Source organism: Mya arenaria, chromosome 8, assembly GCF_026914265.1.
Source record: "Mya arenaria isolate MELC-2E11 chromosome 8, ASM2691426v1".
NCBI lineage: Eukaryota > Metazoa > Mollusca > Bivalvia > Myida > Myidae > Mya > Mya arenaria.
In genome coordinates, this window is record NC_069129.1 from 60,887,031 (window position 1) to 60,912,202 (window position 25,172).

The 25,172-nt window shown below is 37.9% G+C and overlaps 1 protein-coding gene across 1 annotated transcript; it reads right to left on the reverse strand.

The window, feature by feature from the left end:
- Positions 1 to 13,417: 13,417 nt before the first annotated feature.
- LOC128242240 (lens fiber major intrinsic protein-like) lies at positions 13,418 to 24,867 on the reverse strand. Its single transcript, XM_052959327.1, has 4 exons — positions 24,751 to 24,867; positions 18,330 to 18,916; positions 15,436 to 15,516; positions 13,418 to 13,724 (listed from the first exon to the last, which is right to left on the reverse strand). Exons 2-4 carry the CDS (start codon positions 18,882 to 18,884, stop codon positions 13,500 to 13,502), a joined length of 861 nt encoding a protein of 286 aa, XP_052815287.1. The 5' UTR covers positions 18,885 to 18,916; positions 24,751 to 24,867; the 3' UTR covers positions 13,418 to 13,499.
- Positions 24,868 to 25,172: the final 305 nt, after the last annotated feature.

The following is a 25,172-nucleotide window of genomic DNA, read 5'->3' on the forward strand; positions in this document are numbered from 1 at the left end:
GTAATGGTCAACTTTGTCGGAGAAAAGAACCTGCCAATTATCGTGTTATGAAGAAGCCCTGGTATATATTTCGATTTGATTAAGATGACAAATAAAGCTGGTGATATAGGTTCAAACAAAGGCGATATTTTTCTCTCAGACACGGCTGTTAATAGGAGCTTCGATTTTCACGGAGACGTTCCTCATCGGTTATGTTGCGTAGTGTAATTGTCTAACAGGTATTTGTACCAATTAGTTCGGATTCCTAATTTAACATTAATGTTAGCAAGTTACTGTTCGCTTCTAGAACTTCTACGAAAGAGAAAGGAGAGACAATCCAAGCATACATGGCGTTCTATGACATAGTTTATAGGTTCCAAGTAATAGAGAACTAAAACGTTTTGAATATCTAATTTCGTCTATATACTATTATATGTACTAATTATTTTGCAAAACTGGTTTTCGGAACACATAAGGCAAGGACATTAAATCAACTACATTCCAACTAAATATAAATTTACTCCAGTTAATTTAACCCACAGACATTAGGTGATTTGTTTATCTTTATATTGTTTAATGAAAGCAAACCTTTGAATTCTGCATAAGACGCATCAGACTTGTTTGAAATAATAATGCCTATTTAAATTGATGAATTGACAGAAATGGGAAGTAAATTTGGAGTCCTTACGATCTCGAATATCAATCAATTCATTACACGTCCCACGAGACATGTCTTATTTAAGTCTTATCTTCCATGGTCGTTCATGCAAAAACCAATTCGATAATTGGCTTATGGTTTCAAAAGCAGCACACTGGCGTTGTTAAGATAAACATTTTTGGCAAAAGCATGATGCTAGAAGACTTGTCTATGTAGAAGGACATCCTACTTGCATTGTTTGTTGTAAACTAATATATTAAGGTCTGTTTACGCAATATTTATCATGTCTGTGATTTTATCTTTGTTCTTCTTCAGATCAATTACAAAGGCTGTATATGTTTGTGTGGCCCAGCTGCCGTTACCAATCAGTGACAAAAGCGCTGGATACATCGTATACCGTTCAATATGCTGACTGAACATACTCAGTGTGTAAATACCACGTGATAAATTACGTCATCAATGCTGCGTCGGAAGGCAAAATTTTGCTTGAAATTAAAACTTAAATAAAAAATAACGAAGGGCAGTCTATTCCGCTTAAAGAGTCCCGCCTTCGTTTTAGTTCCGAAGTTTCATAAGGTGATTAGTTTAATCAAATACTTCGACAAACCTGTTTCCAACATAATGTTTTGACAGTGCTCCGCCAGACGACCGTATTGTGAAAAGGTTTGTTGAAGTGTTTTAAGAAACTTAACTCTCAATCAAACTCTGGTAAAAGACGGAAGGCAGGGCTCCGTAAGCGGCGTAGACTGCGCTATGTTTCATCTTAAATGGTGAAAAAATAGTTTAAAAACGTTATTTTTGTTTAAAGTCTTCATTCGAAGCAAGATATAGCCTTCCGACGTTGCATTTATGACGCAATTTATCACGTGGTATACACACACTGATACTTGTTTATCTCCTATACGCTATAAGTATTTTCGTTTACTTTTTATTGAAAATAGGACGTCTGCAAACGGTTCAATTATTAGTTATATGTCAAAACATGAAATAAGTTTTTCATAAATGAAAATCATAAAAAAAAATGAAAAAAGTTAATCCGCCGGAAGCAGAAAACGATAGTGCGCACAATTATGTCTGTAGTTGGCGGACATACCAATTTCACCACGACAGACAAATACTTTCCCCGAGGTTAATGTAACACATAAACTCAATGTATTATTGTGGCAGATTTTGTCAATTTTGCAGCGGAACTTGTCAACATCTATATTTATGTTTAACAGGTTAAATGAACACTGTCTTGAACAAAGCTTTCTGTTAAGTCGAAACGTTTTGCTATCAGGCTTTTATCAGGCCCCAATTTCTCGAAACTTCTTAAGCTTAACAGGCTTAAGTCGCTTATTTCAATTAGCCAAAATACATACTTTAATTGAGTTTTGATAAATGAAAAATGGTTTAATGTAATTAACATATAGATAATTCCTATCTAAAGTATAAACACTTTCAAAGAAGTAAATATCATACAAATTAATTAAAAACAAAAATAGTGAGTTTAGCTTAATCCTGTTATAAGGGACTTAAGAAGTTTCGAGAAATTGGGGCCAGGGTTTTATAACAGGGTAATGAATCACGTGACTTCGAAGGGGTTCTCAGATTGGTCACCACGGTCACAACTGATGTAAACAAACAAGTAAGTGACGTTCATTTCTAGATATGAAAATATAATGCTATCCTATTGTCTGCATCATGGGTAAGGTATTTTCAAATTGGTCTTCGCCAGAGAAAATATCTAAAAATTATTTTTGAGACATTTCATTTAAGTCATCTGTAAAAATGCTAAGTGGACTGCTACAGCGCCTTCATTTAGTTTACTAAACAGTCTGACATCATCTGCTGCTGCTCTGCACTCAATCTTGTCGAGTATCTACTGCAGTCGTGTTTCCAGAAGCTCGCACGATGTGGCGCGCTACAAAGCCACTTGTATCCAACTTTGTGATTGCAGGGGCTCGTAAAGTATGATTAGTGTAGATTTTAATAGTTCAGTTTATTTTACAGTTGTTGGCATCATGGCTGCCCGAGATTTGTACCACCTTTAAAGCAACTGGTATCCATACAATCACTCGTTGAAACGTTTTGTATTCCTTTTTTTCTTCGTCTAGAGTTGCAAAATCAGATTTATTAAAAGTACTTAACCGTTACTAGTCAAAGCGTTTTCTGTGTGCATCTGAAATTAAATATCAATGTCTGCACATGCGCGCTGTAATCGGTAGTCTCCGTATGTTTCCGTATACAGTGATAGCATTTTTACAATAAAATTTCTTCCTCCTGGTGACTGTTAATTTTTCCAGGTCGGATATCTTCCGATACGGTATGGGGAACTTTGCATTGAGAATGTAATGAGGTATAAGTATATGAGGTGTTTTCGTCTCGCTCCATGACGTCATTGGAATTTCAAATTTTATGTTTAGACGGTATGTCATTATGATATTTCTAACACTTGAATGTTCAAATACATTTCGATCTGGTAATGAAACGGTTAGTTCCTTTTTTGTTCAGATAAATATCAAGTAATGAAACACTTAGTGTTTGGTTAATAGGCTAAAGCACCAGTCAATTGTAACCACGTCCCCACCCCCATGTCCGGGGAATAGCGAGGACTTTAACTTTCGGTACAGCCAACCCCGGGTAAAATACCCACCCTGCGGGTACGAACTGCTGGTTAAATCCCTGCCAAATGCCCCCGCATCCCAGAGACCCTAGGTAAGGCCCATTCCCCGCTATATTTTGCGCAAAGATAAAAACCACCGCATTCACCCGGCACTGCGGGGCCACCTGGAAGGTAAAGACACAGCCCCTTTCCCCGGCTGTCCCCGGCATATCAGCGGACCTTGGGGGCGTGGTTACAATTGACTGGTGCATAACAGTCAAAACTGTTGTCTCTTGGTGTCGGGGATGATATTATAAACTGTTGCCCTATCGGCCTCGAGCAACTGTTAAGGTTTCATCCGCTCCACGTCGGGACAACAGTTGTGACTGTTTTCCAAGTCACTATGAAATAACTGTTTACAACGGTAGTTACAAAACAGAAAAGGAAGTGTCTTTAAAAGTATGAATCTCAATGCATCTATAGATAAAATGCCGGTCCTTCATTTGGTGATTCAGATGTAAATATGGAACACATTAAAACGATTGTTGCTTAATGATTCTGAAAAAATACAACACCGATTAAGTTGCTGTTGCTGGTTTGAATTAAGGATATAAAATGAGTGGTTATTTCAACGGACTTTAAAACGAGCCTCCGCGAATGGTATGAACGAGTTTTATAAATTACGTATTGAATGATCACGTATCTAATAATAACGTGTATTGTGCTTAATTCATTTAACCTCGCTCTATAACACGCACCATTCATAACGGGGTGTTGTTTTTTTCATTTTTGACTTCGCGTCGAAAGTCAGTATACTTGTTATCTATCGTACTATGTAATGGTGTGTTTATATGGCTGCGACATTTTATAGAACCATTAAAAAGATGTGTTAATATAAAAAAATGTTCACATTGTGGGTCTAAAATATCGGATATTTAATGGGTTAATCTATCAATAAACTCAATGACCCTTGAGGATAGCGTTTCCGGGGATCAGAATCATATATTCGCCGGAAGTGGTCCAGTGTCCTCGAAATTTTATGAAGGCTGTTTTATGTAAGCCGTTAATATGCTTGGTATATCCTGTAGTACACCATTGAGTTGGATGCGTTTGTTATCAATCAATGAATTAAGGTAGTAAGACCCTGATGGGCATCATTTAAAACTACTGGTATGATCTGCATGATAGATTCCAAATGTGTATAATTTATTTCCTGGATTGAAAAACAAAATTTTAAAAGAAATGAACCGTATTGTAACCTTTTTTTAAAAAAAAACTTGAATAACCCTTCCCCCACTTAAGAATAATTGACAAAACGAAATCACCCGAGAGACAGGAAAACTATTTTATGGCATTTATTTTTTAACCTTTTAGGTAAAAGTCTGTTATCTGAGTAACGAGAAATATATATTTGCTTTCAGAAACAGTACAATATAGATCACATCTTCAACAGATATAATCAATCTATATTGAAATACAAATACGGCATTACAATTTTAACATATTTCTGACTGCGTAACAATGGAACATCGAAGTTTGAAAGCAAAATCAACACGTTCTAGAACTGTTCACTACCGGTTCTTTATTGATAATTAACTCCAATCTTTATTTAAGGAAAAAATGCGTGTTTGCATGATGTCACTTTCGGGTTATGAACGCAGTTAGGCTGGCTAAAGTGTGTGGAGTCCGAAGGACTTTTATCTTTTGGGAACATAATCACAAAATAATCACAATGTTTCACCGTCTCTTTTAAAACAATAAGAGTTTGCAAATCACAACGAGCTATTTCAGCCGGGTCTGAAAGTAATGAAAGTAATAAAATCTAAAATAAGACTGAAGCTAATTGTTATGTGTACAAATGTATATAATTACTGTGTAATGAAAATACACTATAAACTTCTGTAACAAATGTTAGGTAATGAAAACAAAGAAGAAAATAATAAACGTTTGTGCTTCCGGGTGGATTCGAACCGGTACCGGTAAACCCTCAAAGGTTTGTACCCGGTGCTAAACGACAAAGGCTAAAGCATTAAATTAGGGACGTGGTACCTTACGCTTATTTAAGTTCTGTTATTTGGCTATTTATGGAACATGGTATTGCAGTGAAGGAAATCAATGTGAATGGCGGATATTTTGTATGATTAATAAGTTTGCGGACAAATTGAATATTGATTGCCCATTTGAATCATGTTTGAAGACGTGAAATAAGATATGTCGCAACACATTTGGCTGATGGTTATTATTTGCTATCTGAAAAGCGTTCACCAATGACAACAAAAAGAATCGTTTTAACTAAAACAAATATGATGATAAACGTTCTGATTATATGTTCATGTTTAACATTGCAGGAACTTTTTAGCATTCTTCAAACTGTCAATTACAAATCATTAAATTCATTTTTTTAGGACTCATAGAAATTAGCATTTAACTTCAGTACCAGTACTTATACTGATAAATGTTTTCATTTTCAACTTCGCTGACTGATAGTGTATTTTCTTGGCGAGCGATAGTTTAAACAACCATGTGGACTGTGTCTAATTTAGCATACATGTATTTGAAATAACACTAGATCACAATATGTCCCTGGACCCTTTATTACATCACGAGTAAAATCTGAATTGTTTCTTACTTTTAAGGATGCACATTTGCTCCCAAATAAGTTGTACCATAATTGATAAAATAGTTTTAATTTTCCGCAAAGGAAGCATACATACCAAAAGCAATGGTTCGTTTGAAGGATACCGTGTTAGATTTGAGAGAAAGGTGCAGAAAACACAGTATTCCTACATATGATCTCCGTAAATCTTTTAGGACTCACCAGTCATTTAATATTTGTGCGATATCAGCTATAAAATACAAGGTTACAATCTTGTTATCAGTGAATTTTATTATTTTGAAGGAAGTGTGTGTGTGTGTATGTGTTTTCATTCAAAATGTATGCTTGCTATATTGAAAATAAATGCAAGTATCACTTTGTAATACAGGATTAGATGTCTAAAAAAGTTAGAGTTGCATAATTACTTTTTTACATAACACGATCTAATCAAACAAAACTTAATAACAAGCACGCATGGAAGGTGTACATTGATGGCAACCGACATATATGGCCATAAGACATAGGTTTCCTTATAATAATAGACCAATAGGAATTCGAGCCAAGCGATTTCGAGCCAACGGGTTTTGTAATACCAAATTAAAATGGGGTCACCCGGCATCACCGATGCATTCAGGTGGGAAGGATAGCTTGACAAGGCCCTTCAATGATATTACGAATAATTACGTATGTTCACCTCCGATCCACGTCCTGGCGTCCTGGCATTGAAAGGACAATTATGGATTACGGGAAAGGCTGTTATTTCTCAATTGAGCCTGGAAACATGGTAATTTGTAACAAACAGACATCTAACACCATTATGGAGTCACACTACCAAAATTCGTTAAGGCTTGATTATAATCAACACTGGCGCAAAGAAAGTGAATCTTCAAATCGAAGGAGAAACTTTTCAAAAGCGGATTCAATAGGTTCGTCTTAAAACAGACAAATTATTGTAATCCTATTTTAATATGTTTATATTCTTTATTTTGTCTAGACAACACTTCGAATAATTCCATCAAAATATCTCCCGAAAACTAAATGTACAAGACAAATGAATTAAACGTTCAACAGCAATGGTCAACTTCTGGTTTGGTCATTAACAAGCCGAAATGTGTATTGATTGGCCTATTGTCTTAATACCGTTAACCAAACAAATAATTTAAATGTGAAACTTTAGATGAAGTTTTGTGTCCCTCTTATCACCTTTTATGGTATTTGAGACTTTGAAGATTACAACATCATATTAATAAACATGTGTGTTTCTCCCTTCATCAGTTTTTTTTCCTTTCTTTTGTCATTCAATCATCATAAGAAAATTTGAGCGGACATTATTAAAACCACACTTTTGCGATCTGTGTTAGATGGATGGCTGTGTATGATTATGTTGGATTATGTCGTGTTTAAAAACATCAGTAAATATGTGAGTTGAATGGATCGCTAGGAAATAAACAGGTTTATCTCCCAGTAAAAGCCTGTATCGACTAGCGTTATCTGTCTCTCGTTAAGAGCGGTATGTGTCCCTCGTTGATAGCGGTATGTGTCCCTCATTGAAAGCGTTATGTGTCTCTCGTTGATAGCGGTGTGTGTCCCTCGTTGATAGCGTAATGTGTCCCTCGTTGAAAGCGGTATGTGTCTCTCGTTAATAGCGGTATGTGTCCCTCGTTGATAGAGTTATGTGTCCCTCGTTGATAGCGGTATGTATCCCTCGTTGATAGCGGTATATGTCCCTAGTTGATAGCGTTATGTGTCCCTCGTTGATAGCGTTATGTGGCACTCGTTAATAGCGGTATGTGTCTCTCGTTGATAGCGTAATGTGTCACTCGTTGATAGCGTAATTTGTCTCTCGTTGATAGCGTTATGTGTCCCTCGTTTATAGCGTTATGCGTCACTCGTTGATAGCGTTATGTGTCCCTCGTTGATAGGATAATGTGTCTCTCGTTGATAGCTTTATGTGTTCCTCGTTGATAGCGTTATGTGTCTCTCGTTGATAGCGGTATGTGTCTCTCGTTGATAGCGTAATGTGTCCCTCGTTGATAGCGTAAAATGTCTCTCGTTGATAGCGGTATGTGTCTCTCGTTGATAGCGTAATGTGTCCCTCGTTGATAGGGTAATGTGTCTTTCGTTGATAGCATTATGTGTCCCTCGTTGATAGCGTTATGTGTCCCTCATTGATAGCGTTATGTGTATCTCGTTGATAGCGTTATGTGTCCCTCGTTGATAGCGGTATGTGTCTCTCGTGGATAGCGTAATGTGTCACTCGTTGATAGCGTAATGTGTCTCTCGTTGATAGCGTTATGTGTCCCTCATTGATAGCGGTATGTATCTCTCGTTGATAGCGTTATGTGTCTCTCGTTGATAGCGTTATCTGTCCTTCGTTGGTAGCGGAATGTGTCCCTCTTTGATAGCGCAATGTGTCCCACGCTGATAGCGGTATGGGTCCCTCGTTGATAGCGGTATGTGTCCCTCGTTGATAGCGTTATGAGCCTCTCGTTCATAGCGGTATGTGTCCCTCGTTGATAGCGTAATGTGTCCCTCGTTGAGAGCGAAATCTGTCCCTCGTTGATGGATTTATGTGTCCCTCGTTGATAGCGTTGTGTGTATCTCGTTGATAGCGTTATATGTCCCTCGTTGACAGCAGTATGCGTCTCTCGTTGATAGCGTAATGTGTCACTCGTTGATAGCGTAATGTGTCTCTCGTTGAAAGCGTTATGTGTCCTTCGTTGAAAGCAAAATGTGTCACTTGTTGATAGCGTTATGTGTCTCTCGTTGCTAGCGTTATGTGTCCCTTGTTGATAGCGTAATGTGTCTCTCGTTGATAGCGTTATGTGTCCCTCGTTGATAGCGGTTTGTGTCCCTCGTTGATACCGTAATGTGTCTCTCGTTGATAGCGGTATGTGTCTCTCGTTGATAGCGTAATGTGTCTCTCGTTGAAAGCGGTATGTGTCTCTCGTTGATAGCGTGATGTGTCCCTCGTTGATAGGGATATGTGTCCCTCGTTGATAGCATAATGTGTCTCTCGTTGATAGTGTAATGTGTCTCGTTGATAGCGTTATGTGTCTCTCGTTGATAGCGGTATGTGTCTCTCGTTGATAGCGATATCTGTCATTTGTTGGTAGCGATATCTGTCATTTGTTGGTAGCGTAATGTGTCCCTCATTGATAGCGTAATGTGTACCAAGTTGATAGCGGTATGTGTCCCTCGTTGATAGCGTTATGTGTCTCTCGTTGATAGCGTTATGTGCCTCTCGTTGATAGCGGTACGTGTCTCTCGTTGATAGCGTAATGTGTCCCTCGTTGATAGCGTTATGTGTCCCTCGTTGATAGCGTAATGTGTCCGTCGTTGAGAGCGGTATCTGTCCCTCGTTGATGGAGTTATGTGTCCCTCGTTGATAGCGTTATGTGTCTCTCGTTGATAGCGTTATGTGTCTCTCGTTGATAGCGGTATCTGTCCCTCGTTGATAGCGGTATGTGTCTCCCATTTGTAGCGTTATGTGTCTCCCTCGTTGATAGCGGTATGTGTCCCTCGTTGAGAGCGTTATGTGTCCCTCGCTGGTAGCGGTATGTGTCCCTCGTTGGTAGCGTTATGTGTCCCTCGTTGATAGCGTAATGTGTCTCTCGTTGATAGCGTAATGTGTCCCTCGTTGATAGCGTTATGTGTCCCTCTTTAATAGCGTTATGTGTCCCTCGTTGGTAGCAGTATTTGTCCCTCGTTGATAGCGTTATGTGTCCCTCGTTGATAACGGTATGTGTCCCTCGTCGATAGCGTTATGTGTCCCTCGTTGATAGCGTTATGTGTCCCTCGTTGATAGCGTAATGTGTCCCTCGTTGATAGCGGTATGTGTCCCTCGTTGATAGTGGTATGTGTCCTTCGTTGATAGCGTTATGTGTCCCTCGTTGATAGCGTTATGTGTCCCTCGTTGATAGCGGTATGTGTCCCTCGTTGATAGCGGTATGTGTCTCTCGTTGATAGTGTTGATAGCGTTATGTGTCCCTCGTTGATAGCGGTATGTGTCTGTCGTTGATAACGGTATGTGTCTCTCGTTGATAGCGGTATGTGTCCGTCGTTGGTAGCGTTATGTGTTTCCCATTGGTAGCGTTATGTGTCTTTCATTGATAGCATTATGTGTCCCTCGTTGATAGCGTTACGTGTCCCTCGTTGATAGCGTTATGAGCCCCTCGTTGATAACGGTATGTGTCCCTCGTTGATAGCGGTATGTGTCCTTCGTTGATAACGGTATGTGTCTCTCGTTGATAGCGGTATGTGTCCGTCGTTGATAGCGTTATGTGTCTCCCATTGGTAGCGTTATGTGTCTTTCATTGATAGCATTATGAGTCCCTCGTTGATAGCATTACGTGTCCCTCGTTGATAGCGTTATGTGCCCCTCGTTGATAGCGTTATGTGTCCCTCGTTGATAGCGGTACGTGTCCCTGGTTGATAGCGGTACGTGCCCCTCGTTGATATAGGTATGTATCTGTTGTTGATAGTGTTATGTGTCCCTCGTTGATAGCGTTATGAGTCTCTCGTTGCTAGCGGCATGTGTCCCTCGTTGATAGCGTTATCTTTTCATAGTTGATAGCGATATCTGTCCCTCGTTGATAGCGGTATGTGTCCCTCGTTGGTAGCGTTATGTGTCCCTCGTTGATAGCGTTATGTGTCCCTGGTTGATAGCGGTATGTGTCCTTCGTTGACAGCGGTATCTGTCCCCCGTTGATAGCGGTATGTGTCCCTCGTAAATAGCGTAATGTGTCTCTCGTTGACAGCGGTATCTGTCCCCCGTTGATAGCGGTATGTGTCCCTCGTAAATAGCGTAATGTGTCTCTCGTTGACAGCGGTATCTGTCCCCCGTTGATAGCGGTATGTGTCCCTCGTAAATAGCGTAATGTGTCTCTCGTTGATAGCGGTATGTGTCTCTCGTTGATAGCGTAATGTGTCCCTCGTTGATAGCGTTTTGTGTCCCTCATTGATAGCGGTATGTGTCTCTCGTTGATAGCGGTATGTGTCTCTCGTTGATAGCGTAATGTGTCTCTCGTTGATAGCGGTATGTGTCTCCTGTTGATAGCGGTATGTGTCTCTCGTTGATAGCGTTATGTGTCCCTCGTTGATAGCGTAATGTGTCTCTCGTTGATAGCGTTATGTGTCCCTCGTTGATAGCGTTATGAGTCTCTCGTTGCTAGCGGCATGTGTCCCTCGTTGATAGCGTTATCTTTTCATAGTTGATAGCGGTATCTGTCCCTCGTTGATAGCGGTATGTGTCCCTCGTTGGTAGCGTTATGTGTCCCTCGTTGATAGCGTTATGTGTCCCTGGTTGATAGCGGTATGTGTCCTTCGTTGACAGCGGTATCTATCCCCCGTTGATAGCGGTATGTGTCCCTCGTAAATAGCGTAATGTGTCTCTCGTTGATAGCGGTATGTGTCTCTCGTTGATAGCGTAATGTGTCCCTCGTTGATAGCGTTTTGTGTCCCTCATTGATAGCGGTATGTGTCTCTCGTTGATAGCGGTATGTGTCTCTCGTTGATAGCGTAATGTGTCTCTCGTTGATAGCGGTATGTGTCTCCTGTTGATAGCGGTATGTGTCTCTCGTTGATAGCGTTATGTGTCCCTCGTTGATAGCGTAATGTGTCTCTCGTTGATAGCGTTATGTGTCCCTCGTTGATAGCGGTTTGTGTCCCTCGTTGATAGCGTAATGTGTCCCTCGTTGATAGCGGTATGTGTCCCTCGTTGATAGCGTTATGTGTCTCTCGTTGATAGCGGTATGTGTCTCTCGTTGATAGCGGTATGTGTCCCTCGCTGATAGCGGTATGTGTCCCTCGTTGATAGCGTTATGTGTCTCTCGTTGATAGCGGTATGTGTCTCTCGTTGATAGCGGTATGTGTCCCTCGCTGATAGCGGTATGTGTCCCTCGCTGATAGCGTTATGTGTCCCTCGTTGATAGCGTTATTCGTCTTGTTATCTCTATATGTTAACTCAAATTATGTAGTATTCATGTACAGCAAACTGCTAGTAGCTGACATAGTTAAATTGACATTGAATAAAGTGGAATATTGAAAGCGGTAGGAATTTCAGAATCGAAGCAATGGCAAAATTGTGCATATTTTAAAAGATGATAAAAACAGCAGACACGAACAAAGACAAGACTTATTTCTTACACGGCAACCTATTCTGATTATAATCATTATACACATGCTATAATTTAGTGTGTTAAAATGCAGTTATTTGCTTTGATGATTATTTGATGATCGAAACAGTGCAAAAGTAGGGTCGAAGGACCAAACGTCGAATTCTATGTCATTTCATGTGTAATGGATGTAAGACACATTTGTAAGTTAAGCTTTTGGAATTGGTCAAATTTTACGATAGAAGATGTTAAAACAATGTTTAAAATGCATTTGTGTTTATCTGCCGAAGCACTACAAAAGTAGTAATATGTTGAAGTGCCCAAAAACTAGACGCTACCAACACAACTGGTTTAATAAGTATATTTGTATTTGTGTAACCATGAAGTGAACATAATGCACTGTTTGTTTAATATATTTCTTAAAGCTGCACTCTCACAGATTGAACGTTTTGATAACTTTTTTTATGTTTTGCCTTTGAACGAGCCAATCTTTGCGAACATCTATGGAAGTCAGTTATTTAAGACTGCTGACAAAAAATCAGATCTCAGATTTTTATATCTAAGTCCAAAAAATGTTTTATGTATTTGTCTCAAACCGTAAGTAAGCCATAGATCATTAATTTTCGAACGGAAATATGAAAATCTACGACTGATTTTCTGTCAGCAATCTTATATCATTGGTTTGCAGATATTTACACAAAAATTTCATCTTTCCAAGACAAAAAATAAAAAAGTTGATAAAATGGTCAATCTGTGAGAGTGCAGCTTTCAAAGAAAAAAAGGTATCAATTTCCACAAGAAATGGTTGATGGAATAATTTGAAGTATTGGGCACAAAATTAAGTTCCTAAGTTACCAAGGGACTTATACAATGCAACAACACTAATCCATTTGCTCATATACATTTACACTGGTGATATGGTTAAAGAATTCCATAAAATATATATTAAATAAAACTAACATAAATATATAGAATTTCACAATATGCATTCCTCCTGTGCATCTGGTCAAGATTACCAAGTGTGTGTATACCACGTGATAAATTACGTCATATATGCTACGTCGGAAGGCAACATTTTACATAAAATGAAGACTAAAATCAAAGATAACTTTTCTTATACTACACCATTTTAAATAAAACAAAGGACAGTCTATGCCACTTAAAGAGCGCCGCCTTCGTTTTATTACAGAAGTTTGATTAGGTGATTAGTTTCATCAAACACTTCAACAAACCTGTTTCCATAATAATGTTTTGACAGTGCTCCGTCAGACGGCCGTATTGTGAAAAGGTTTTTCGAAGTGTTTGAAGAAACTAAACTCTCAATCAAACTCTGGTAAAGACCAAATGTGGGGATCTGTAAGAGGCGTAGACTGCGCATTGTTTCATCTAAAATGGTGAAGAAATAGGAAAGTTTATATCTTATCTTTATATCTTTATATCTAGTTTTAAGTCTTCATTCGAAGCAAAATATTGTCTTCCGACGTAGCATTTATGACGCAATTTATCACGTGGTATACACACACTGTTACCTTGGAATGGATTTTAGAAAAGAAAATGGATTAAATTTTACAATCTGAGATCCTCATTAGACATAGTTCTCTGTGAATTAGAATTGAACGAAAATTCCGTGGTCACTGGGCTCTCGCATCTCTGGTCACTTCCGGCGATAAAATTGTTCTCTTTCCGACGGAAAGAGCTGCGGAAACGCTGTATATCATCAGAGGAGCACTGAGTGTAATCGTAGGTGAACCCGCCAAATATACCGCCGATAATTGGTCCCACCCAATATACCTGAAAATATATTTACAAGTATTAATGTTTTATGCGTACAAGATATGAAAATAACCTCTTTTGTTTAAATTTCATTCGTCATTTTTGTCAATGGTAACTAGAGGTATCACAGGAGTTGATAACTTTCCCCGCATGCTGCCTTGTCACGAGACGTTTTGTATGTGTTTGTATACATTCAGATAGATATTAAAACCAAAATCATAACAGGTGTTTAATGATTAATTCAACGATTGCCTCAAGGCCAAAGCAAAATATAACTTCAAGACAAATATGGGTCGACTAACAAACAAAACATAAGAGGGGCACTTAACTCTACACATCATGGTGATAATGTGTAGCAGAGTACCAGATTGATAACTCGTTATGCACAACTCAATTGTAACCACGCCCCCCACCCCCCAGGTCCGGGGGTATACCGGGAAAGCCGGGGAAATGGGCCATGTTTCTACCTTCCAGGTGCACCCGCAGTGCCGGGTGAATACGGTGGTTTTGTCCTCGCGCCAAATATAGCGGTGAATCGGCCTTACCTAGGGTCCTTGGGGTGCGCGGGCAGTTGGCGGGGATTTTACCAGCAGTTCGTCCCTCCGGGGCGGAGATTTTACCCGGGGTTGGTTAGACTGAAATTCAAAGTCCCCGCTATTCCCCGGACCTGGGGGCCGAGGTTACAACTGACTGGTGCATTAACTGTGCAAGAAGTCTGCACCACACATTTCAATATGGGTCATATTCAGCCGCAGGTAACTCTGTGTGCAGGGGATTATGTTAACGGCCAGTCCTAAATCTGAGTTCAGACCCACAGCTCAAACCTGGATGTCTACATGTCATGTAACTTTCCTTCTAGCTGTTGATTGACAAATAAACTTATACTATTGTGGAAGTAATATTAAACTACTGCAGTTTAACACTGTCAGAAAATCTCGAAAGGCGTAAATAACCTAAAGTTAAACAACTTGAGTTATGAAGGAGAGTTCAATCCCTTCTTATACAAGGCTTACATGTGGACCAGATATGTATTGAGAAGCTGTATTTGGATACTTTCGGAAATATAAACAAATTTCTTCGAAATAACGCATGTTTGTTATTGAACGGTTGGAGAGTTATCTGCATGTAGGCTGCACGTTTTTGTTGCATGTTTTCGTTTGTACTATTTTCTTGGCATATTTTTCGTACTCATCAGTTTACGCTAAATATAGAGTTGTTTAACTTTAGGCTATGTAGACTTTCCGCGATTTTCTGACATTGTTAAACAATAGCAATTCATAGTTATTTCAAGCTAGATCGTTGGCAGGAATGACCCCTTTGATCGATCTTGTTATGGCTGCACTCTCACAGATTGACCATTTTAACATATTTTTTCTGTCTTGGAAAGAGCAAACGTTTGCGTATATATCTGCAAACCAATGATAAAATATTGCTGACAAAATATCAGATCGTTACTAACGGTTTAAGAAAAATGCATAAAAATATTTTTTAACTTAAATATAACTATCTGCGATCTGATTTTTGTCAGCAGTCTTATATAACTGGGTTCCATGGATTTTCGCAAAATATGGCTCGCTCCAAGACAAAAAAAATAAAAAGTTGTCAAAACGTTCAATCTGTGAGAGTGCAGCTTTAAATGTCACTATTCTTTTACAGGTCATATTACACCAAAGTAGTTCATTCTCTTCAAATGAGCGATTTTTCATGCACAAACGGGCAGACGACATACCCAGTGATCCTGCCACTGATTGGTGATGACAGCGGGGCCAAACGAACGCGCCGGGTTCATTCCACAACCTGTGTAGTCGAACTGAAAAAAATCAAGAAGAAGGGTATGTAAAACATGTTGCTGATAAACCTGTTATATGTTATTTTGTTCATGATATCAAAAATAAGAAACAAAAAAATAGTACTCAGTCTTGTTACCAAACGTTTTCATGTTGCATGTTTTGATTCATGTATTGCAATTGCAAGATGTAATGTCCGGCATTTTTCGGATAACTTCTTGGACAAGACTTTGATTCAACATGTCTCGGAACCTGTAATATATTGCCATCCAGAATCGACGTAAACTACATTTATTTCCATTTCTGTCAGTAAATCAACTTAAATAATCGTTAGTTATTCCACCAAATTGAAAGTAAATACAGTCGGATGCGTATTATGTCGAACGTAGTGGACTGCTCTTGTCTACGAATTTACCAATAAACTACAACTATCACTACAAGAAGACGAAAGCAATGGGGACCAGTGTTATTAAGCATGATTCTATACTGGTTTATCCAACAGGTTCTGCCTGATTGATATGTTTCCGAAAGCTATAGTGAACAATAAGATAAGATCATTTAACATAAAAGAAGACAAACCATCGAATGCGTCAGAAAACACCATTAACGCTTGAATCGTCTGTGCACTGAAGACTACATGTAATGGAAATGCCGTAAGCGGACAGTAGCTTGCTAACGAGTATAATGCCTTTTTAAGGAACCTTACAATTGTGTGCAAGTGCTTGTTAGACATTTTCTCTCCGCAAGAGTGCTGATGAGAGAAATCTCAGTGAAAATCGACCATAAACGGCCCTGCAGAAGAAACGATGAAAAAATTGTTTTCGTTCATACCTATATCACCCGTTTTATTTATCTTCTTAATCAAATCATGACGTTTATCAGGGTTTCCTTATAAACAGATATTTGGAATGCCCTTTTCTCCCAACATAAGTGACCAATATTCACGTTCAACTTCTCAAACAAGCCGCTTATCCTCCTAACAGTGTTGCCAATGTCACATTTGTAGTCGGTCACTTGTTAGCACGATGAAATAACCAATATTAAACGTCAATTTTATTTCGATTTTTAGCTGTCTTTTTTTACTTGAGACATGTAAACAACTTCAGTAAACCACTGGAAGCAACCTTCTAATAAGTACGCCAATCAATTAATCAATGATGGCGAAATGAGATTTCTTTTTCGAAAGAGAATCCATAATTTCTTGGGGCTAATCGGCAGTAAAAATATGACAGAATATCTATATTTAATTTCCTAATGCTGATGCTTTGTCAATAAGCCCGAGAAATTTCAATTACCGATAACGGCTTGAAGCGTTTGGAATTGGCATCTCGAACTGCCGAATGTTTTCCTGGGAGCAGAACGTTCCAACGCAGAAATTACAAGAAAATGGTTTATGACAACAATTCTCCCCCGGGATAACGTGGGGTCTATTGGAAACAAATATAGGAATACGTACGATAACAAAAACGAAATAGCGGAATCTCTTACTATTTTTTTAGGATATTGCATCTTTAAATATAATCATACTGGAATAGAAAAATGAAACAGTACGAGACGCAATCAAATACCTCCCAAACGATGTGATTAGGGCCGCGAATGTTAACATCTTTAACACAGTGGTCAATTTAAAGGTACAATGTATGTTAAAAGTCTAATGGTATGCAATGATGGACCATTTGATACAAGTATGGTGTTCATTATGTTTAAAGTATGTGCTAGAGAGTTACATTTTTGTCGTTATAGACATGATCTTATTACCTAGAAAAACATGTGGTAATTAAGAAAGGCAGACAGACAGACTGACAGACAGAGTTGTTTATTGTCGTAAACATGTAAATAACAAATTCTTGACAAAACATGATATGCCAAATAATAATTAATATTGTCACAATGATACATGGCAAAATAAGAAGGAAAAGAGAGAAAAAATATAAGCTGAAATATATTCAACTTTGTTTGGGCTTAATTTGAACATTATTTTATCAGTGCTTTAGCATACAATTCCAATAAATGTTTCATTCACTTCCAATCAATATTGTTTAAGTTCAGATTAAAAGTAAATAAACATTTCATACCAAGGGAGGCAAGTTGGGAACAATCAGCCACAGAGTAACGGTCCTTGAATTTGCCCGAGTGCAACATATAATAGACATGTATTTGTATTTTCCGCGTCTCCCAATACTATTTATGCACCAGTCAATTGTAACCACGCCCCCTAGGTCCGGGGAATAGAGGGGACTTTGACTTTCGGTCCAGCCAAGCCCGGGCAAAATTTCCGCCCTGCGGGGACGAACTGCTGGTAAAAACCGCGCCAAATGCCCCCGCACCCCAGGGACCCTAGATAAGGCCAATTTCCCGCTATATTTGGCGTGAAGACAAAACCCCCGCATTCACCCGGCACTGCGGGGCCACCTGGAAGCTAAAAACACGGCCCATTTCCTCGGCTATCCCCGATATACCCCCGGACCTGGGGGGCGTGGTTACAATTGACTGGTGCATTATGATACTGCTTAAGCATTTACTTTCCTATCACGCGAGGTAATTTGATTACAATGCTTTACAGACTTGCGGTCCTTCATTAATGTGTTAAACCTAAATACGTTTACAATGGGGAAAATATCAGACAATATTTAAGTTAAATATACGCATCTTGTCTTTATCCAGCAAAATGTTCCTGTGATCATGTGTATTAAGTTCGATGATGATATCTTCAATGATTAAATAAGACATTGGTGTGAAATGACGCATTTATGGTAGGGCGGACGGGTGGATTACTTTATTCCGAAGTCACACATTTCCTGTTCCAAATACATGCTCATCATGTTTGATTACTTACCGCAAATAAATGTCCCAGCACGACAGAAAGTCCAACTGATAGTGATCGTGAGCCCATGTCTACTCTTTTCGGTTCAAGGTTTGCAAAGTATGTAAACACAAGCACAAACGTCACCATAAACTCGACGGCAAATGCTTGCCCGGGTTTAACGCCGTCTTTTATAACGACAACCCCGAGCGTACCATGGTACTTTCCAGGAGTGGCTCCGTATAAAATTCCAGCTCCCGTAAGAGCCCCTAGCCCTTGTGCCAGAATGTAACACAGACTCCGTGCTAGTCCAATCTTACCGGTAGCCAACATTGCTATAGTGATGGCAGGGTTCATCTGAGCTCCACTGATATGGCCGACACATTGCATCAAAGTGGCCTCAGCAAGTCCAAAGCTAAGAGCGACCTTCAAGTGGGTGTCTGGCGCGGTTTCTCGTATATGTGTCAGGGACCCACAGCCAAGAAATACGTACAGCAATGATATGATAAACTCACAACGCACAGACTTCCAGAATGAAAAAGTACTTAGCTCCTCTTTCAGGGATTTTAATCGCGCCTTGATCGACATTTTAGCGAATGCCGCTTTCTTCAGAAGTCAGTCTGAAATTAAAACAAAATGTATTCTGAATTGAAACATTATTGATACAAAGGAGCGCAACTTGTGCAGCATACATTATCTAGCTTTATTTAGTTTGTATTTCATGTATGAACATTTATTTACACTTGATACGAAGCAAAATAACTATCTTCCTACTAAGCGATATGTGACTTCATAAATACAGTGAACAGCAGCGTTAAAAATATGCAAGATGTTATTCTCTGAAAAATATCAAACAAATTAGAATGTATCTCTTAATGGCATATTACAACATTTAAATAATGGTTTGATGTGTGTATTTTCCTGCAGCTTTGTGTCTCGTCCTACCAATGTCACATTTGTAGTCGCTCACTTGTTACCACGATGAAAGGACCAATAATGAACATTAATTTTATTTTCGACTCTAAGATATTTTTAATTCATTATTGAGACATGTAAACAACTTTAGTAAACCACTGAAAGCAGCCTTCTGATACGTACGCCAATCAATTAATCAATGATGGCGAAATGAGATTTCCTTTTCCAAAGAGAAGCCATAATTTCTTTGGTCTAATCGGCAGTAAAAATATGACAAAATGTCTATGTTTAATTTTCTGAAGTCAAATAATAATGGCATTTTACAACATTTGAATAATGGAATTGTGCGTGTGTTGTCTTGCGGCGTTGTGTCTCGTTCTTTGTCAGTTGGTTTTAATCCATGCGCCGTTTTTGACTGATGGATTCGCCCTTGTAGTTCAGTTCGCATTGTATCAATCAACAAAGTAATAAATAAAAATATATATTATAAACAAAGCTATAGAATGTAGAGAGATAATCCAAGCAGATTAATCCTAATTTATTCCGATGTAACATGAAGTTGTAAAAGAAATCTAAAAGGCCAACAAACGAGAATCACGCGAGACATCAGGTCAAATTTTATATGTAAAGAAAGCCCTCTGGTCGATAATACAACTGTAACATAATTATACAATACTAAAAGACATAAAAAGACATTAAGTTTAAAGAGTTATGTTTTCTTATTGACATTTATTTTCCTTTATCGTTTTGTTTTTTATTACATTTCCAAAAAAAATGCTATATTTTTTATTCTGTCATCGTTCAGACTTTACTTAAGATAAATGACATTTTGAAAGTCTTTTGTCTGAATTTGTTACATTGAAAGTAGACATGAAATTCATCTTCTACACAACTCATATCAAAATTAATTAAGCAATATCTACACACTTGATTTTCGCTTGCGATACCCAAATGTCGACCAGTCCAAAAAAACAATTTATGGCTAGCCCTTAGTATTAACTTTAAATAGCTGGAATTCCACCATGGAACGCTAAGAGGAAACAGGGGAGTCCACTGAGGTGTTAATAATACAAACAGTAGCTTAAAAAAGACCGAACAGAACAGTTATTGTTAACTTGAATATATACCGTGCATCTTTGTTACAATAGCATAAACACATTGCAGGGCAGCCAAATGCGAGAGTGCAATACATGTTTAAATTTCGAAAATCAAATAGTTGAACCATTGTTAAAAATAAACAAAGTTAAGCATCGTTTTTATGGCATGTTTGCAATATAAAGCTAGTTTTCTTGGACATGCCGTATAAACAAAGTTTATCAACTTAAACACACTTGGTCGTGCATAATAATTGTTATTAATGTATATTTTGCTCGTGTCAATATATTGTGAACAAATAAAAACAAAATGGTATTCATCGTCAATATCATCTTTAGTAAATAACACATATTTACGTGCATTTCTTTCAATATTTACATATGTCTCTTTAACGTAAAAATGACCGATGACCCTATTTAGAAAAACACATGTTCTAGACAATCTAGGGTTCCTCTAGCTTATCAATATCGCAATGAGAAGTCACTTCAGGATCCGTAACACAGAGAACATAATAACAGGTTATCTGTTGACAAATGGTGTAAGCTTAGGAACGGCCAATGCAACCCAGGCAGCTCTTGGATACCTAAACCCATTTACGGAGAATCATGCAAATATTTGAGCAAATAATTCTGTGGGGACTGTTTGACATGATAAAACACACAATTAAATTACAATAGATAATATTGGAAAAACTAGTACATACAAATGTGCAATAAACATTTAAAACTTTTTATCGAATGAAAATGAGTGTCATTTGAAGATGTCGTGCAAAACGTATTTCCAGATGGGGGTTTTCTGCTAACTTATGCATCCAGATGAATTCAATATCACGCAAAACCATAGCAACACAGAAGTGGCAAACTCATCAATTGAACGTCAGATGAAAGTTACTAGTATCATGTTTTATTAATGATTACCGACGTTGTTAATTATTCTTAAGCTTTGCAGCCCGGATCGAAGGAGACAAAAAGTGTTGCTTTTGTACTGAATCACCGTGCCATTAACAATGTTATCGATGAAGATATAAGAGTGTTATACCTCATGGGACTTTGACCGTATAAAAGTATATATAGTCATCTTTAGTTATTCCGAAATGTCTCATTTGATATTTTTATACGACCATTGGGTGCAGTTTAGAATATATATTGTTTGCCTTCTCAAGCGTCCTGGCGCAAAAAGCGCTTTTAAAATAAAGTTGAAAATCTATATAAGCTGACGGTAAGCAATTCGCAGATGTTACCGGTGTAAGCAATGTCTGCCGGGGGTTGCATACTTCATTTTCCATAAAAATGTTATTTTGGTATAAAAATCCGTCGGTTGACATTTTCTTTCTCGGGTGAACATTAAATGCTTTCACCCTCCATAGGTGACACCATTATTAAAAATGAGATCATATAATGAAAATTGAAAACTAAACGAACAAGTCTAGTAGTAAAACCCTATGCAACACTTTTGATGCATTCAATGCCAATGTCACACAAAACCATAACAACACCGATACTGAAGTCGTAAACTCATATACAAGTGACAAGTATTTATGTATAATACACATGTTACTACATTTAGTTACAGAAAAAACACGTGAGAAAAGGATTGCTATTTAAATTTCCAATGACTCTTTATTTTCACAGCTCATGCCATTCAAAACAATTCGTGATGTCTATTTCTTTTAAACTTTCAGACTTCATGCTAATCAAATCCTTTCTTATCCCACAATATTATTATCAAATCCAGTTCAAATCATTGACAAACGACAAGACGTATGTTATATACAGAATAATATATGGTTGACCACAGGAGCAATCATCAACCAAAAGCCATGGTCAACCATTTATTATTATATGATTAATTGCTGATAACTGACGGCGTTTTTTAAGGATTTGTCGCATTTTATCTTGCGTTTATGCTGTATGAACACAGTAGGGAACGCGAGCAAATTCCATGAAGCGCACTAGCGGCAGACCGTTCGTGTTTTGAGATATTCAGTATTCGGAAACTGTTTCGAGCACGTTGTCACCGATCTGGAAACGAAATAATGTTTGTCTCGTCTGTGGACGCCGGAAATGCATGCATTTGATTTACCAGTGTTAATAAGGACTCGCCATTTCCTGCACCAAAAGTGAAGGGTATTGATCAAGCTTCTTTCTGAGTTGGCCATTAGCACTATATCATCAGCATTGATTAATATTGACACGGGATGATCACCAACTTGCACACCAATTACAGCGACGAGGTCATTAACTAATGCGGCAAAAATTGTTGGCAACAATCAAATTCCTTGAGTTAACCCCGACTTGCTGTCAACCCGTTCTGTTGAATTGTTGTTTATCTTAATGGTGGACGCCGTATGATTATAAATTGACTAAATGCTGTTACATAAGTAACAGTCGACACCCAGAGGCAACAGTTTATAGAGCATCAAGTCCCTGTCCACAAAATCAACGGCCTTCTTAAAGCGGTAAACACATTGGCGTTATTCTTCATGATGCTGTTAAGGCTGAAAATGTGGTTGTCACACAGGAGGTCTTTCCTAAATCCATTTTGTTTGTCGGCGAGTATGTTATTTTCTTCAAAGTAACAGGTAAGTCTTTTTTCACCAGTGCGCTGTATGGTCCTCACAGATGCAAGAGAGAAGGCTAACACCGCAGTTATTTAACGGTGTCCGAACTGGGGCCCTTAAGGTTTGGGAGTATCATGGCTTTTCTCCAATCACTTGTTGCAACACTTGTGTCAAATATCAACTAAAATATTTTTTGCAGATCTGTGATGATTGTCGGATCTTTTAGAACCGCGTATGGAAAGAGTCAATACCACTTGCTGACTTCTATTCTGTCGCTATAACAACTTTTCGTTACTTCTTCCAACCCGAATAGGTGGTTAAGTATATCTTTAGCCTTATACAGTGTGCCAGCAATGTCCATTTAGAGAAAATGTTTATGTATTTTTGTGCGATTATAGAGTTTCTCAATAAAGTCATTCCTATTCTCACTATTGTATAGTCTTTCAAAATTACTTCGCCAGCGCTCATAAACTAGGTTTTTATCGGTTTCACTTGTGCCGTTTTCGTCGCTGCCCTGTAGTAAGTACGATCGCGGATTGGACTCGTGCATTTCGTAAAGTCTTTTTCTGTTTAATAAAGCTTCTGGTAAAGCATCGAGAATTCTTCATTCAAGAATGGTGTGTGTGCTTTGTGTGGCGTCCCGGTGCGATTCGTCGTCGAATACGTAGGCAAAGAGCGACAGATTTCATCTTTTATAGCCTCAGCCCTCACATAGTTTTTTATATTAAGTCAAATTCCTCTTGCCGCTCCCGGTTATTTGCAATCAAGGATATCACTTCAATTAAATGCATTACGTGTGTCCATGCAATTGCATTATATTTTTTAAGTTTGTATTTCGGAAGTCAATTAATTAAGCCCAATTCGCTGATTCTACACACTAGTTCACTAAATCAAAATTGATGTACATTTAGCCGAAAATTCAATTTTTTTGAAAAATTCTGGCTGTGTTTACGGGTTTAATTATTGTCGGTTTTAATTAGAATTCGATCATATGATATGTAAATTATGAAGGAGAACAGAGATTCCCGAAAAATTAGAAAGAAAATTGTTTCTGATGACAAAACAAAACCATAGCACAATGTCTAAATGTTTGGAAATGAATAAAAATAATTACAAAAATATGCTAAATAAAAAATTGGACAGTGAAGATAGTTATTCGTAGAATCAAAAACAATTTGAAAAAAATCTATAAATAAATAAATAAACTATAAACAAAATGGCCGCTATTATTGGGGTTCTGCATATTACAGCAAATCATATTTAATTGCATGTACGTAGGATAGTAAGGTACTGTTTGATGATAACTATTCTGTTAACAGCCTAATAGTCAGAGAAAAATATGTTTGAACGACATAATCAATGAAAACATAATTATACAACTCATACAGCTTAAGTATTGTCAAAATAGCACACGTGATAACCACGCAAAAATGACAAGTCAACTTATTTTCGATGTATTTTCATTTACAGTTAAGAGCATTTTTTTGCTGCTGTTGAAATAGCAGGTATTAATCATATCATAGTCTATAATCGAAATGCTATTAATCTGATGACTATTTTATTGCATTCTCTTATAACAAATTAGTCAATTTTTGGCTCTGCTTAAATATGAGAAAACATTAAATAAACGGATACGTTTTAAAAAAACGTTTGTATTTACGGCCCTCGTAAAAAACGCGTAATTTACCAAATCAATGCTAATTTATTGTACTTGATTAGATATATTCGTGCTATACATAAGTACTTATTTACTAACTTTTACATATCATTCAAGATTGGTTTCCGGATTAATTTCTTAAATGCTTTTCAAACGTTTCAAATCTAAAAAAAAAAAAAAGATTATGCAAAAAAAACATGTAATTTATAAACTTGTGTCAACCTTACCGTAAAACACGTGAAAAATTCCACCTTCCGTAATGAATTGAGAAAATCCATGCAGCAATAAATCCCAATGCATTTGGACAGAAGCTCCCGATCGCAAATCAACCAATGACATTATCCCTTCACCAGTCGTGCACAGGACATGCTTTCTAGTTTGCCTGCTATCGGAAATTGCATTAGGAAAATCAAACTTAACTTTAATTGTCTGTTGCTTTCTGTTTCCGATATCCGGGAAGCCGCGCTTGATTTAAATGTTTTTCCAACCGGTTGCCTACTGATATCGAAGCTGGTAAATTACGCACAAATAGGAAATGTCTTTTAGAATCTAATCAAAGAAACGCCATCGATCCGTTAACGTCTCTACAGTATATCGCATTGTTGTAAATCACTAAATTAGTGTAATACGTAGTCTGTATTTGCCATTT